Below are 12296 nucleotides of genomic sequence, written 5' to 3' on the forward strand. Positions count from 1 at the left end.
AAGGAACAATTGCAGGAGGAACCAGGGCGTAACTGAGGTTATGCCTGCAGTGGCGGGATGGGGAGAGTGTGGGAATGGCCGCGGGGAGTGGCCGCAGGGCGCTGCGTGAGCTGGCAGTAGCCAATTACATTCATTATGAGCGTTTCGTTACCGTCATCGTGGGAGTTATTACTTGTTTTTCTATGGCAATACGCCGTATCTCCTTTGTCTTTGTTACCGCGGGCGTGGCGTTAGGACGGTTCTGGTTCCCGATGGAGGGAACGCCTACATAGCCACGGCGCTCACTAGCTAGGCTGCATTAGGTTAATAGAATCTTGAATTGAATTGGATTGAATTGAATCTCAAGGTATCTCAAGTCCCAGTATCGCTCATACTACTCTGAGAAAAAACTCTTTCCTCTGCACTCTTTTAACACTCCTCGTGTGCTAAGATCTACGCGGTCGAAGTACTGAAGGATAAAACTTGGGGTGAGCAAGGGTCCGGGAACCATGGTTACAGCCGAAGACAGAGCCCGGATATCAAATCTTGGCTTTCGTCAGGCTCCTCAAAACTATTCGCTGAAAACAGCGAGTGGTGAGTTATTTTTGCAAATATGGACAGTGATTCTGACGATACTATACTTACCTTATTACGTAAAGAGAGCCAGACAGTGGTCTAGGGCCGTGACTCAATTGCGTGTCCATTTCCATCCAGTCACTGAATCAGCGTTCTAGTAAGACACTGACAGTAGACTAGACTCAGTAAGGGCCACCAGCGATGAATACTGAATATATGGCACAATTTTACGAAGCATGTCTTTAGCATAATCTACCCTGGAATATCGATCGACGTATATCCACTTTCCGAGAACTTAGTAGTCCTTGAATCTTGTCAGACAGATCTACCCACTGTTAAATGTTAGCATTTGTCATGGCTGATTATTTAGACTTCAGGTTCTATTTCCACACATTTCCAATATTTAACGTTGTATTCATCTGGATGTCACCCTGCGCATCAGTCTCGATGATTGAATCCTACCAAGACCATGATGGATCCTGTTTGATCCAGCTGAGGGTACCAACAAGGGCTTATTGGTTGTGTCAAACAATCATATCCCAGATTTCACACCGCAGTGATTAAAAGTTCAATGGGTGACTGCCCCTGTCGTTCCATTGTGCTTAGTGCGAAAGCCATTGTGAGGTTCTGGGCCCCTATGGAGTAAATACCCATGGGCGGAGAACCCTTGTATGGTTTCTGAGGAAGTTAGCCCTCTCTGTGCCCTCATTTAAATTGCCTCAGCCTGCGAAAATGTCGGCGACGCTTCCCTGGTAATTTGAGATATTTAGTCACGCTATTTTGAATCTTCGTGATCTGGTTCAAGGGCCGTCTCGAAACAGACATTTCATTAGCAAAGATTGCGAAATGGATGTTAGAGATAAATTCTCAACCTCTGAATTTGGTTCTTTAATTAAGAACAATAAAGACAAATAATTGAGTGGGAACTGGGTAGTCAATCACAGATCTAAGATGTGCGGGTTTGGCGATCATGTAAATACCCCACAGCTAAGACAATCATTTCCCTTTCCTACGTCTCCACTTACAGCCCGCAGATCCTGGTGCGTATACTCATGATACTGATTCGAGTGCCATCAAAATCATCTCAAGGGACAATATTCTGCGTTTCGCGCTATTTCGCGCCGGCTTTCCTAGGCCCCACCCAGACCTTTATAACATAGCATCCCACAAAGTCTACAATCATTGAGATTCTCCTCCTGTCTACTCTCAATAAGTTTCCAACGAAAAGATATCCTCGCAATGGCAAACGATCTTAGACTTCCCCGAAGTCGCACCGAGAAACATGCCAGTAGGCCGAAATCACAAGCTGGCAGATGCAGAAACACCTCGAATCTCTCGATCCAGTCAGAAGTCTCGGGATCTGACACTGACTCTGGTTCTTTAATCCCAGCAACGAGCAAGATATCCGACGTGAGTTGAACTCTGCCATTACAGTTCCCGTTCCTGCTATTACTATGGCAATCCCTACTATCATATGCTGTTTTGCACTATGATTGGTATTAGACTAACATAAGTCCAGAGACATTCTATGAAACGCTCTGCGAGGCGGCGTCGGAAGTATTCCCATCGGAAGTGTTTTAAAGTTCTAGACGATTATAAAGAGCAAGTTGAAAGAATTCTCGCCGAGAGAGACAATGACAGAACGGCTACTTCCCGGGTTTTCCGGATCAAGCAACCCGCCGCTGTTTGGCCCACAAGCTCTAACCTCGACCAATGAGTATGGGCCATTTGCTTGAGACCGACCGACGATCTCCCGGGGTAGGATATCGTATCTATACAAAGAAGTCTTTCTATGCCCTTTCAAATTATCCAATATTTGCTGCGGCCCCATCTCTACCATAGAATGAACGATAACGTTATCGTTCATTCTGTTGATAAAGTCAAACTGCGTCTTTTTTCCACTACCGAATAGCGCCGATTGGAGGGCACTCTAAGTGGTACTTTTGTCCTACCTCAGATCCATGGCTCCAAACTTCATACCGTTCGGGCGTACCCTTTCGTTTCCCGGGAACCGTCTCCGTCCATCTCTCAGCTTCCCTGCCTTAAGGTCTTTTTGCATGACACTATGAAGCATTCAGTTGAACCACACAAAGCTAGTAGACCGCAATTTTAGTACCCACTTCAAGTTTATTAGGACGATCTAATCGTGGAACTAAAACCTTATTCTCTTCGAATTTCGCATTCTACCCCGAAAATAAATATTGTTCTAGAACGGGTTGCATTGTCAAAGATACATTTAAATGGGCTAGTGTGTTTTCGATTCTAGAACATTCCACGGTGAGACCTATAGAATTTTCATTTAACCAAAGCCCCATAACCAATCAAGATGCTACAGGGGACGGTCCAATAATTGGAGGGATAAGTAATGATATCACATCCGAGATCGGAGCAATTATACTTTATCGAATGCGAATATATCTGGACTCTGCCAAGCAGTAACTTCGAAATAGGGAGAACAATCACGCTCCATTTCACATTCGTCTATGTAATAGACATCAGGAGTAGGAGAAGTCTTCCCCCTAGTAGCCAGCAGAACATAACGTCTTATTCTTTGATGGCACGATCGGCCGCTGAAGATAAGTGTCACGAAATCAAAGCGCCTTAACCATTATACACATTCTGAAAACATAGGACTTGATGGTAGCTCAAAAGGTATTAACTCACTATTGGCTAATTGGTTTTCGACACTGCAGACTTTTTCTGGTCCATCGCATCTTTCATTCGAGTCTCCATGGTGGCGAGCCGGCTCAGAGCATCTTCCAGATCATGCCGGATCGTCTCATTCCAAGCAACCTGTTGGTTAACAGAATTTTCTAAAGATCTGTAGAGTAAAAATAAGCATTGTTTCCACCCTCTATATCATACAATATACTACTGACTTCATTCAGCTATCCAGTCTTGATCAACATATTAGTAAAAGATCAACTATTTTCAGTCTCAGTACTCACTCTGATACACATTTCAGTGCAATAATACTATGTTGTATAGACTCTTCGGGTTCGCCCTCGGATAGAGTCTCGGGCCGACTTATCTCATTCTCAGATTTCATCTCCCACGGTCGCCAATGGCAACCCTCCTGATTATCGGCTTCAATTCCGACTTTTCTGCGTCCGAGAGCTTCATTGTTCTTGGAAGATAACTTATTCCCAGCGGTCTGAATTATTCTAGGCCTCTGGCTCCTGGTTTCGTTGCTCGATTCGGTGGATGACAGAGATAATACACGTTTCAGTCTGCTTCGGAAGGTGTGCCGTCCATCGATAAGTGACAGTCTTCGACGAGAAGGCATATTTGGAATTGCCAACACCAGGGCAGAGAATTTCAGCTTATTCGTATCTCTTTCGTTAGATCGGAATTTTAAATAGAGGAAAAAATTGAAAAGTTAGGGCATGCTAAATACACAACCGAGCCCGTAGCGAACGGACGACCTGAGGTGGCGGAGAGATCCTGCCCCACTATCTCCGGAGATCTGATTGAAATAGCCTCCACCAATTTTAGCTTCTAGCCGGCTGCCAGTTTCCAGTTTCTCTATTAGAATTAATACATCTGCAACAATGGCATCGCATAGACTTAACCAATCTACAATTCACTCCTATCGACGAACAGATAATATACGGAAATTGGCAGACGTTGATCAAGGAAGGAGCTGATCACCATGGCATGATAGCTGAATCCCAATGTTTAGTCGTGACGCCATATGGCTTTACGAGTGAAGAATATCTTTGTGTCATTCAAAGACGTTCTTTCAAGCTCTCAACATGTTACATTCGCGCTTTCGGTGAACTTTTCAGGAAACAAATCATGCGTTTTAGTTGAGCATCGTTGGATAACATCAGAAATGCCATAAATAAATGAGGATTCACGGTAGCAGAACAGAACCACAGATCAGCTCAGTCTGACCATGTTTCTCAATGGTTACATTGGTTTATCACTTCACCAGCAAGTTCCAGGCATAACCAGTGATTCTTAGGAATCAGTTAAGTGTTTTGGGTAGGATTACCTCTAGAAACTGTCATTTCGCGACAATCATTTCGGATATCAAAAGTTTAAAGCTCACCACACCCACTTTATGTACATTGCAAATTCCTGCAGAAGTCTCACAAGTCATATTTTCATTCACCACCGCTCCTTTTTTTTCCTAAGATGTCTCAGCACAGCTCGCTAGGCTGGTCAGAATAGGAGGAGGATAATCTTCTCCCTTGGCTGCATACAAACCGAGCTCTGTCTTGGGACGCTCATGCTACCGCTTATAATCAGCAGTATGGTACTAGCCGAACAGTCGAATCACTGCAGGGGAAGAAATATCACATTCTTCGAAAACGCCGTCTCAATCATGCCAAGGTATCTAGGCAGCGCTCAGTTCCAAAACGTCAGAAACGTATTCGACGGCTTTAGGGTGCCAGGAAGAGATTCCCAGCGTTCACAAATACCAAGGCTCGAAATATCGACCAGTGGCTTCAGAGAATACCTTCAGCAGAATCCACTACTTCAGAGAACACTTCCGCCACAGAAAAGTCGCATTCCGGTACGCAGGCATTTCTTCGTCGGTTACTCATGCTAATTTGTTCTGTCATTTAGTTTATACCACACCGGCTCCACATGATCCTCAACCGCAAGAGTTTCAGTCCACGTCCTGGCTTTGGGACTATGTACACCGTGTCTGCGGAACCAATGGGCTATCTCCTCATAGGGAGTAACAATTTGGGGGGTGGAGGAATAGGAAGCGACAGGATACTTAATAAAGATGCGCATTAGAGCAGCTTCGTTCTGTCAACCCAAAACTGTGCCTGCGATTGTGCGGTTTCAAGATCTATTTAGTATTGGGAATCTTGGACTTTTGCATGGGTACAATGCCTAATAAACATTGTCTTTCAAATATAAATTACCACATGTGAGCTTGGTGTTCTTTTCCCATTTTTACCTGGCAGATTGCGACCCGGAATAGGTGATCTAATAACTCAATTGCTATATGGAACTTAACAGTCATTTTTTATTCACCTAGGGCCTTCCAGGAAGCAATTGTTAGTCTCTCGATCGCGTGTTGCTATTGAGCTGGATATCCGCGAACAGAAACACGATTCCGAACATAAGCTTCATTTAAATCGGAGGAATGAGAGGAATGGTTTTGAACAGTAGCCACTTCGGCAGAATCTGGAACTAGGTTCTCCTTCAAAGATTGAAGAATTTTCTCAGATACTGTAATTTGAAACGTCATTTGAACACAGGATTCCCTAGCCATAATTCTCTTCTTTGAAGGTGGTTCCAAGGGCATTGTATTCCCCAGTCCAATCAAAACACTTCCAGATTCTAACATTTAAACACCCTGTAAGAGTCTGAACAGGGATATTGACCACCCCTGTCGATCATTGGCCTCGATCCCCGGACTCTCCAGCGGAGAGACTTTTTTGCTAAGCATATATTGACAACCTTAAGTGCTGATCCTTTCCCAGACCTGTGATGTTACATGTGCCATTGAATAGTGGATGCGACCCCTATCGGATAGAACATACCAGCGCAAGCAATCCTTCCGCAGCCATACGGAAACCATGGCTCATGAGGGTTTTCTTTCATCGGCCTTCCGGCCAAGAAACTTTCACAGCCAAGGATGCTGACATACGAAAGTTTGCAGCTCCCCTTAAATGGCATACGTGAGACATGTTCATTTTCCATCTCTACATCTCTCGCGGTCCTGGAGTTGCTACCCAAAGTTTTTTTTTTCCTCTCGGATAAACCTCCCACTATCTATCCAAATCTACATCATGAGTGATAAAAGCAATCACGTGCCAGATCCTTTGACTGACAGAGTTCACGCATATATTGCCCGGGTAGAAAACATGCAGAGTGCGGATCGAGGAGAAAAACGGAAATCTTCGTCCAGCAAAAAATGCATCTAGTCGAAGATCTCATGCCTCCTTCCGTACTAGAAACAGCAGCCCGAAGAGTAGCAAGAGTCATCAGCTTGAAGTGAAACGCCCCCGAAAGGTCCGATTCGAAGGAATCCCAGAAAGTGAACCCGTTGGCGGCTCTGTATCATCTCAGTCTGATGAGCAGCAATCTTCCAACAGTCGGTAAGCAAACATTTGCAAAGAATTGTCTATCTTGTCTTGCATCTTTCTAACCAACACATCCAGTGGGAGTAAGAAAGAAAGGTCAGTTCTTCTACTTAATCGGATGTTCTGTGAAGTTTCTTGGTTCCTAGCAACTTCCACCGTCAAGGCGCCGCAAGATGGAGACTAATTTCTGATCAAAATGTCTAAGGACAAATCCAAAATGCTTGCTCGGAAAAATCTTGCGAGGGATGTGAAGAGGCTCGAAAGAGAATTCAAAATCGTCAAAACCGAGATCAAGAAGATTAAGGAAATGCTGGTGAATAGACAATAAATTGTACATGGGAGTTCGTAAGGTTACAGAACGGTTTTGTCATTCGAGAAAATCTTAGTCGATGAACCAAATTCATTCATGGTAAATTGATGGCATAGAATAGAAAATTTCCACCAACAACAGATAGACTTGCTTAGGCAATTTGGCTGTGAATATCAGGGAGTGAATGAGATACAGTCGATAGCGAAAACGGCTTCTATCCTGACGGCTGCTTTTCTTTTCTCGGGCCCCACTGCCAAGGGTCTAGCGTGAAACTCTATTACGCGCGAACTCGTACTGAAATGACAGCTTTTGGTATCGTGTGGTATTAAATACTAGATTTACGATATTGAATTACTCGATGACTGCGTCTGGCGTATCTACATGCGCAATGCACTATATTTTCCAATTTGCAGTACTTATCACGTGGCAACGCGTAGTGTAGAATATCTGGCTTCTAAAGACCCATCGCGCGGCCCTCAACTTACTAACTGCAGAACTGTTGAAAGACTCATCCGTACATTATCCATTTGAATTACAGAAAAATAGCCCATTGGGTTCCATAGAATTCTATGGTGGATCGCCGCAAATCATGCGGGGGCCTTTTTCTTCTGCTCCTCCTCCTTTGTGCGGTGTGCGCTAGTCATTACTTGCGGGGTATCTCTCTGGCCCGGGTAACCTCAACACTTCAATCGACCTTCCTGACTTTCAAATTTCAGGCCTTCTCGATGTTGCCGGGAGGGAATACAGTTCCTGGCAGCAGTCACGTCTAGATGATGCATACGTGGAGTAATACTCCGCGGGCGACCGACGACATTTCGAGGGGCTCAAAGTGTCCGAACTCTTGCAGATTAGAGCGAATGCGTATAATGGATTATTTGCTACAGTGTGCGATGTGGGGCATCTGAGACGATGTTAGCGAGTTACTCTGGATCATATGATGGATGAGCTCAAGCCGTCGCGGCTTCAAGTTCGGTGCCATCTTGCTTGGTGTAACCTGGAGCGTCTTCTGTTGGTAAGACGTAGACTCTCGTCGCGAGATCGGTAGCCACCTAATGGACCGACAATAGCCCGAGCTAAATGACAAGATTTAGATGGCAGTGACTGGCGCGCAAGAATGCATAGTTTGGGCCGGCTCGGGCCGATACTTCTGATGGCGATGCGAGATGCCACGTGACTGTGGACGGAGTTCCATAAAATCCCTGGGACATATAACGAGCCCACAGGGCGAGATTCGGGATATTAACTGCCTTTCCTCAAATTGGTGTATACTGCAAGTCAGTTCTCAGCTAGCGAAATAGAAAGGAAGTGTGGTTCATAAGCAGTTGAGGTCACATGACACCGGGCTAGGCTGACATGCAGTCACGCTAACATCCTGTCACTAATAGACAGATAACCCCGCGTCTTCCTCCTGAGAGCCACCAGGTCCTTACCTTCGTGATTCATGGACTCGAAGATCTCATTTGGCGGTCCCAATTATGGATCAGAGATAGGCATTAACCATGGCTCTGTCAAGAACGAGTTTCATCTTCCACTGGGTAAATAGAACCCGTATCTCTTAAGTGTCCATCGTGCTGACCTTTATGCGGATCTTAAACAATCATTACCTACCGTTCCAGGGGCTTCATTCGAGTCATATACACAACAACATAAAGATAAATGTCTCCCAGGCACACGAACCGATATCATCGATCAAATTAGAGAAATGGCTTCTCCAACACATGAGAAATGCATATTCTGGTTGAATGGACTAGCTGGGACAGGAAAATCGACTATCGCTCGAACCATGGCGGAATCTTTCAGCAAGTTCAAGTCACTAGGAGCAAGCTTTTTTTTGAGAGAGGCGAAGGAGACCGAGGAAATGCCAGAAATCTTTTTCCAACAATCGCAAGGCAACTAGCGATTAGCATCCGCCATTTGAAGCCCTTCCTCCAGGAAACTATCCAGGGTGACCCGTATATCGCAGAAAAACGAATACGAGAGCAATTCGAAAAACTTATCCTTCAGCCACTACAAAGCCTTGAGCCATCTGATACCTCTATCCAAACCATTGTGATAGTGCTTGACGCACTGGACGAATGTGACGGAGATAGGGATATTCGGCTTATACTTCAACTTCTCCCACAGCTACAAAATATAACTGCTATACGTCTAAAAGTGCTTTTGACTAGCAGACCTGATCTACCAATCCGACTGGCATTTTCAAAGATTGCAAACGATGACCATAAAGACCTTTTTCTCCATGACATACCTATAGAGACGATCAGGCATGATATATCGTTGTTCTTCGATCATCGGCTCACAGAAATTAGAATGGAACGCTCCCTACCTACAGACTGGCCCGGTGACCGAGATATTCGACGGCTAGTGACATTATCCGTTCCGTTATTTATTTTCGCTTCCACCATCTGTCGAATATTTGAGGAACCTGACTGGCATCCTACGGACAGCATTACTGAAATTTTTACACATCAAAACGATCAATCTAAGCTCGATGGGACATATCTTCCTATCCTTGCTCGTCTTCTCAACAGACAATATGGGAAACAAAAAGAAAAACTAGTCTTGGAGTTCCAGCAAGTGATCGGCGCTATCGTGACTCTAGAGAGTCCACTCTCAATTACCTCACTTTCAAAAATTCTGGACCTTCCTGAGAGACTTATACACCTTCGACTAAACCCACTACACTCAGTACTACGTGTGCCAAATAACGAAATAGCACCTGTACGGCTCTTTCATCTCTCATTTCGGGACTTTCTTCTTGATCCAGAAACGCGCAAAAAACCCCCTTTGGGATAAACGAGACAGAGATGCACTATAAGTTGGCTAAACAATGCCTCCTGATCTGTCGAAATCTGCAGAGAAATATCTGTGGTTTACCAAGTAATGGAACCGAACGCACAGAGATTGATCGCCAGACTATCGATAGCAACCTTCCTCCAGAGCTACAGTACGCCTCTCGATATTGGGCATACCATCTGGTAAAATGTACTGGCTCAGATAATATGATGTATGGTGCTCTTTTGTTTCTCCAACGACATTTTCTACGGAACTGTTTTCTATACTGGGTAGAAGCAATGAGCCTACTCAATCTTACCTCAGAAATACTAGATATTCTTGATCGGCTCCAAACAGCCATATTGGTAAGTCACACAGGTAGGTCATATCTGATTCGTGCTAAGGGCTCTAGGGTAATAAATCTTCCTCAATTTCAGATTTTCTTCACGATGCAAAGCGATTTATTCTTAGGAACTACCGAATTATTGATAAAGCTCCCCTTCCAGTTTACTGCGCAGGACTTATATTTGCACCCCAGACAGCAATGATTCGTGCACAGTTCAAACAAGAGATTCCAACTTGGATATACCAGTTACCGCACGTTGAGGAAAGATGGGGTGCAGAAATACAGAGGCTCGAGGGCCATTCGGGTCTTGTTGAGTCAGTGGCCTTCTCGCCCGACGGCCGGCTACTCGCATCTGGCTCTGTAGATAAGACAATACGGCTTTGGGGTCCGGTGACTGGCACACTCACCCAGACACTCAAAGGTCACTCAGAATCGGTTCTGGAGGTGGCCTTCTCGCCTAACAGCCGGCTACTGGCCTCTTGCTCCTACGATAAGACAGTACGGCTTTGGGATCCGGCAATAGGTGCGCTTATCCAGAGCCTCGAAGGCCATTTAGAACCGGTTCTGTCGGTAACCTTCTCGCCCGACGGCCAGCTGCTGGCCTCTGGCTCTGGAGATAGCACAATACAGCGTTGGGGTTCGGCGACGAGTACGCTTATCCAGACGCTCGACGGCCATTCGAGTTCAGTTAAGTCGGTAACCTTCTCACCCGACGGCCAGCTGCTGGCCTCCGGCTCCTACGATAAGACAATACGGCTTTGGGATCCGGTAATAGGTACACTTCCTCAGAGTCTCGAAGGCCAATTAGGTTCAGTCTTATCGTTAGCTTTCTCGCCTGACGGCCGATTACTCGCATCTGGCTCCTACGATGATACAGTAAGGCTCTGGGATCCGGCGACAGGTATGCTCACCCAGACACTCGTAGGCCATTTAACCTGGGTCTGGTCGTTAGCCTTCTCACCTGACGGCCGGTTACTCGCATCCGGGTCCTTTGATAGCACAATACGGCTTTGAAATCCAGCAACAGGCGCACTTAGCCAAACTCTCGAAGGCCATTCGGAACCGGTTCTGTCAGTGACCTTCTCACCTGACAGCCGACTACTGGCCTCCGGCTCCTATGATAAGACAGTGGGACTTTGGGATCCGGCAACAGGTGCACTCATCCAGAGCCTCAAAGGCCATTCAAGTTTAGTTTGGTCGATATCGTTCTCACCTGACGGCCGGTTGCTCGCATCCGGCTCTGAAGATAGGAAAGTGCAGCTCTGGGACCCAGAAACGGGCGCGCTCACCCAGACACTCGAGGGTCATTCGGGTTCAGTTCAGTCGGTGACCTTCTCGCCCGACAGCCGGTTGCTGGCGTCCAGCTCTGAAGATATGACAGTGCGGCTCTGGGACACGGAGACAGGTGTTCTTAGGCAAACTTCAAGTGTTGGAATAATGGTCACTACAGTGGAATTCTCCTCCGATGGTTCATATTTACAAACCAACTTTCGGCCTACTTGAAATTCAACCTAGATATGACATTCCTGCACCTGATCCACCTCTAGTAATATCTATTGTGCACGGGCAATGGATCGAATTGAACGGTGAATAGGCCCTTTGGCTTCCTATCAAGTCACGGCCCAGCTGTTTCGAGATCAATGGTGATACACTTGTCCTGGGACATGCATCAGGGCGGGTTTCCTTTATCAGGTTTTGTATCTAGATACAAATGATTTTTCCTTCCTCTCATTCCTCTAAATTACTGTCTCTTTAGAAATTTCGAAGAAGAGTCTGGGAGAAAAGGAGAGCTTATACGGCTCTATCCAGCCCGTAGAATAACTGACTTTGCCATAACGCTTTTATCACCTGGCAGATCGCCAGGAACCACGTGTGAGGCAACACTCTCCACATGATTTACAGATCCACTCTGGGTTCATGGAAGTCGGCGGGATTCTGATGAGACTAGTGTATTATTACCCTGCTAGATACCGTATCAGACCAGGTATAGTTTACAACGTCCCCTGTTTAAGCGTGGTCAGTACAATAAATGATCTACACTAAGGCCTTGGCGGTGGGGCCAGAAGAGAGAGTGTGAGTATGTACCGGTCAAGGCGATTTCGAGAATGGCTGTATGTTGCTTGAGCGGCAAGCAAATATGAATGCAGAAGAACAGGCTACTGGGCAACCTCCTCCTTGGGACCGGGTGTACAGTCTGATGCGGTGCTCCAGTGCAGCATGTGAGCTGGGACCGCATTGCTGGCGTGATCCTTTAAACAAG

General features: G+C 45.8%; 3 protein-coding genes across 3 annotated transcripts; 2 read left to right on the forward strand and 1 right to left on the reverse strand.

Moving 5' to 3' along the window:
• Positions 1–3225: 3225 nt before the first annotated feature.
• N7481_002905 (uncharacterized protein) lies at positions 3226–3841 on the reverse strand (the record flags this gene model as incomplete). Its single annotated transcript, XM_057262124.1, has 2 exons — positions 3226–3376; positions 3504–3841. The coding sequence occupies 2 exons, from the start codon at positions 3839–3841 to the stop codon at positions 3226–3228; spliced, it is 489 nt and encodes a 162-aa protein (XP_057123785.1).
• Positions 3842–6801: 2960 nt separating this feature from the next.
• N7481_002906 (uncharacterized protein) lies at positions 6802–7185 on the forward strand (the record flags this gene model as incomplete). Its single annotated transcript, XM_057262125.1, has 2 exons — positions 6802–6918; positions 7057–7185. The coding sequence occupies 2 exons, from the start codon at positions 6802–6804 to the stop codon at positions 7183–7185; spliced, it is 246 nt and encodes an 81-aa protein (XP_057123786.1).
• A 2537-nt stretch (positions 7186–9722) lies between these two features.
• N7481_002907 (WD40 repeat domain-containing protein) lies at positions 9723–11539 on the forward strand (the record flags this gene model as incomplete). Its single annotated transcript, XM_057262126.1, has 3 exons — positions 9723–10055; positions 10103–11022; positions 11074–11539. The coding sequence occupies 3 exons, from the start codon at positions 9723–9725 to the stop codon at positions 11537–11539; spliced, it is 1719 nt and encodes a 572-aa protein (XP_057123787.1).
• Between the last annotated feature and the right edge of the window lie 757 nt (positions 11540–12296).

The sequence above is a fragment of the Penicillium waksmanii genome (assembly GCF_028829765.1).
Source record: "Penicillium waksmanii strain IBT 27052 chromosome Unknown utg000004l:1.0-5674109.0:1.0-5678898.0, whole genome shotgun sequence".
In the NCBI taxonomy this organism is placed as follows: Eukaryota; Fungi; Ascomycota; class Eurotiomycetes; order Eurotiales; family Aspergillaceae; genus Penicillium; species Penicillium waksmanii.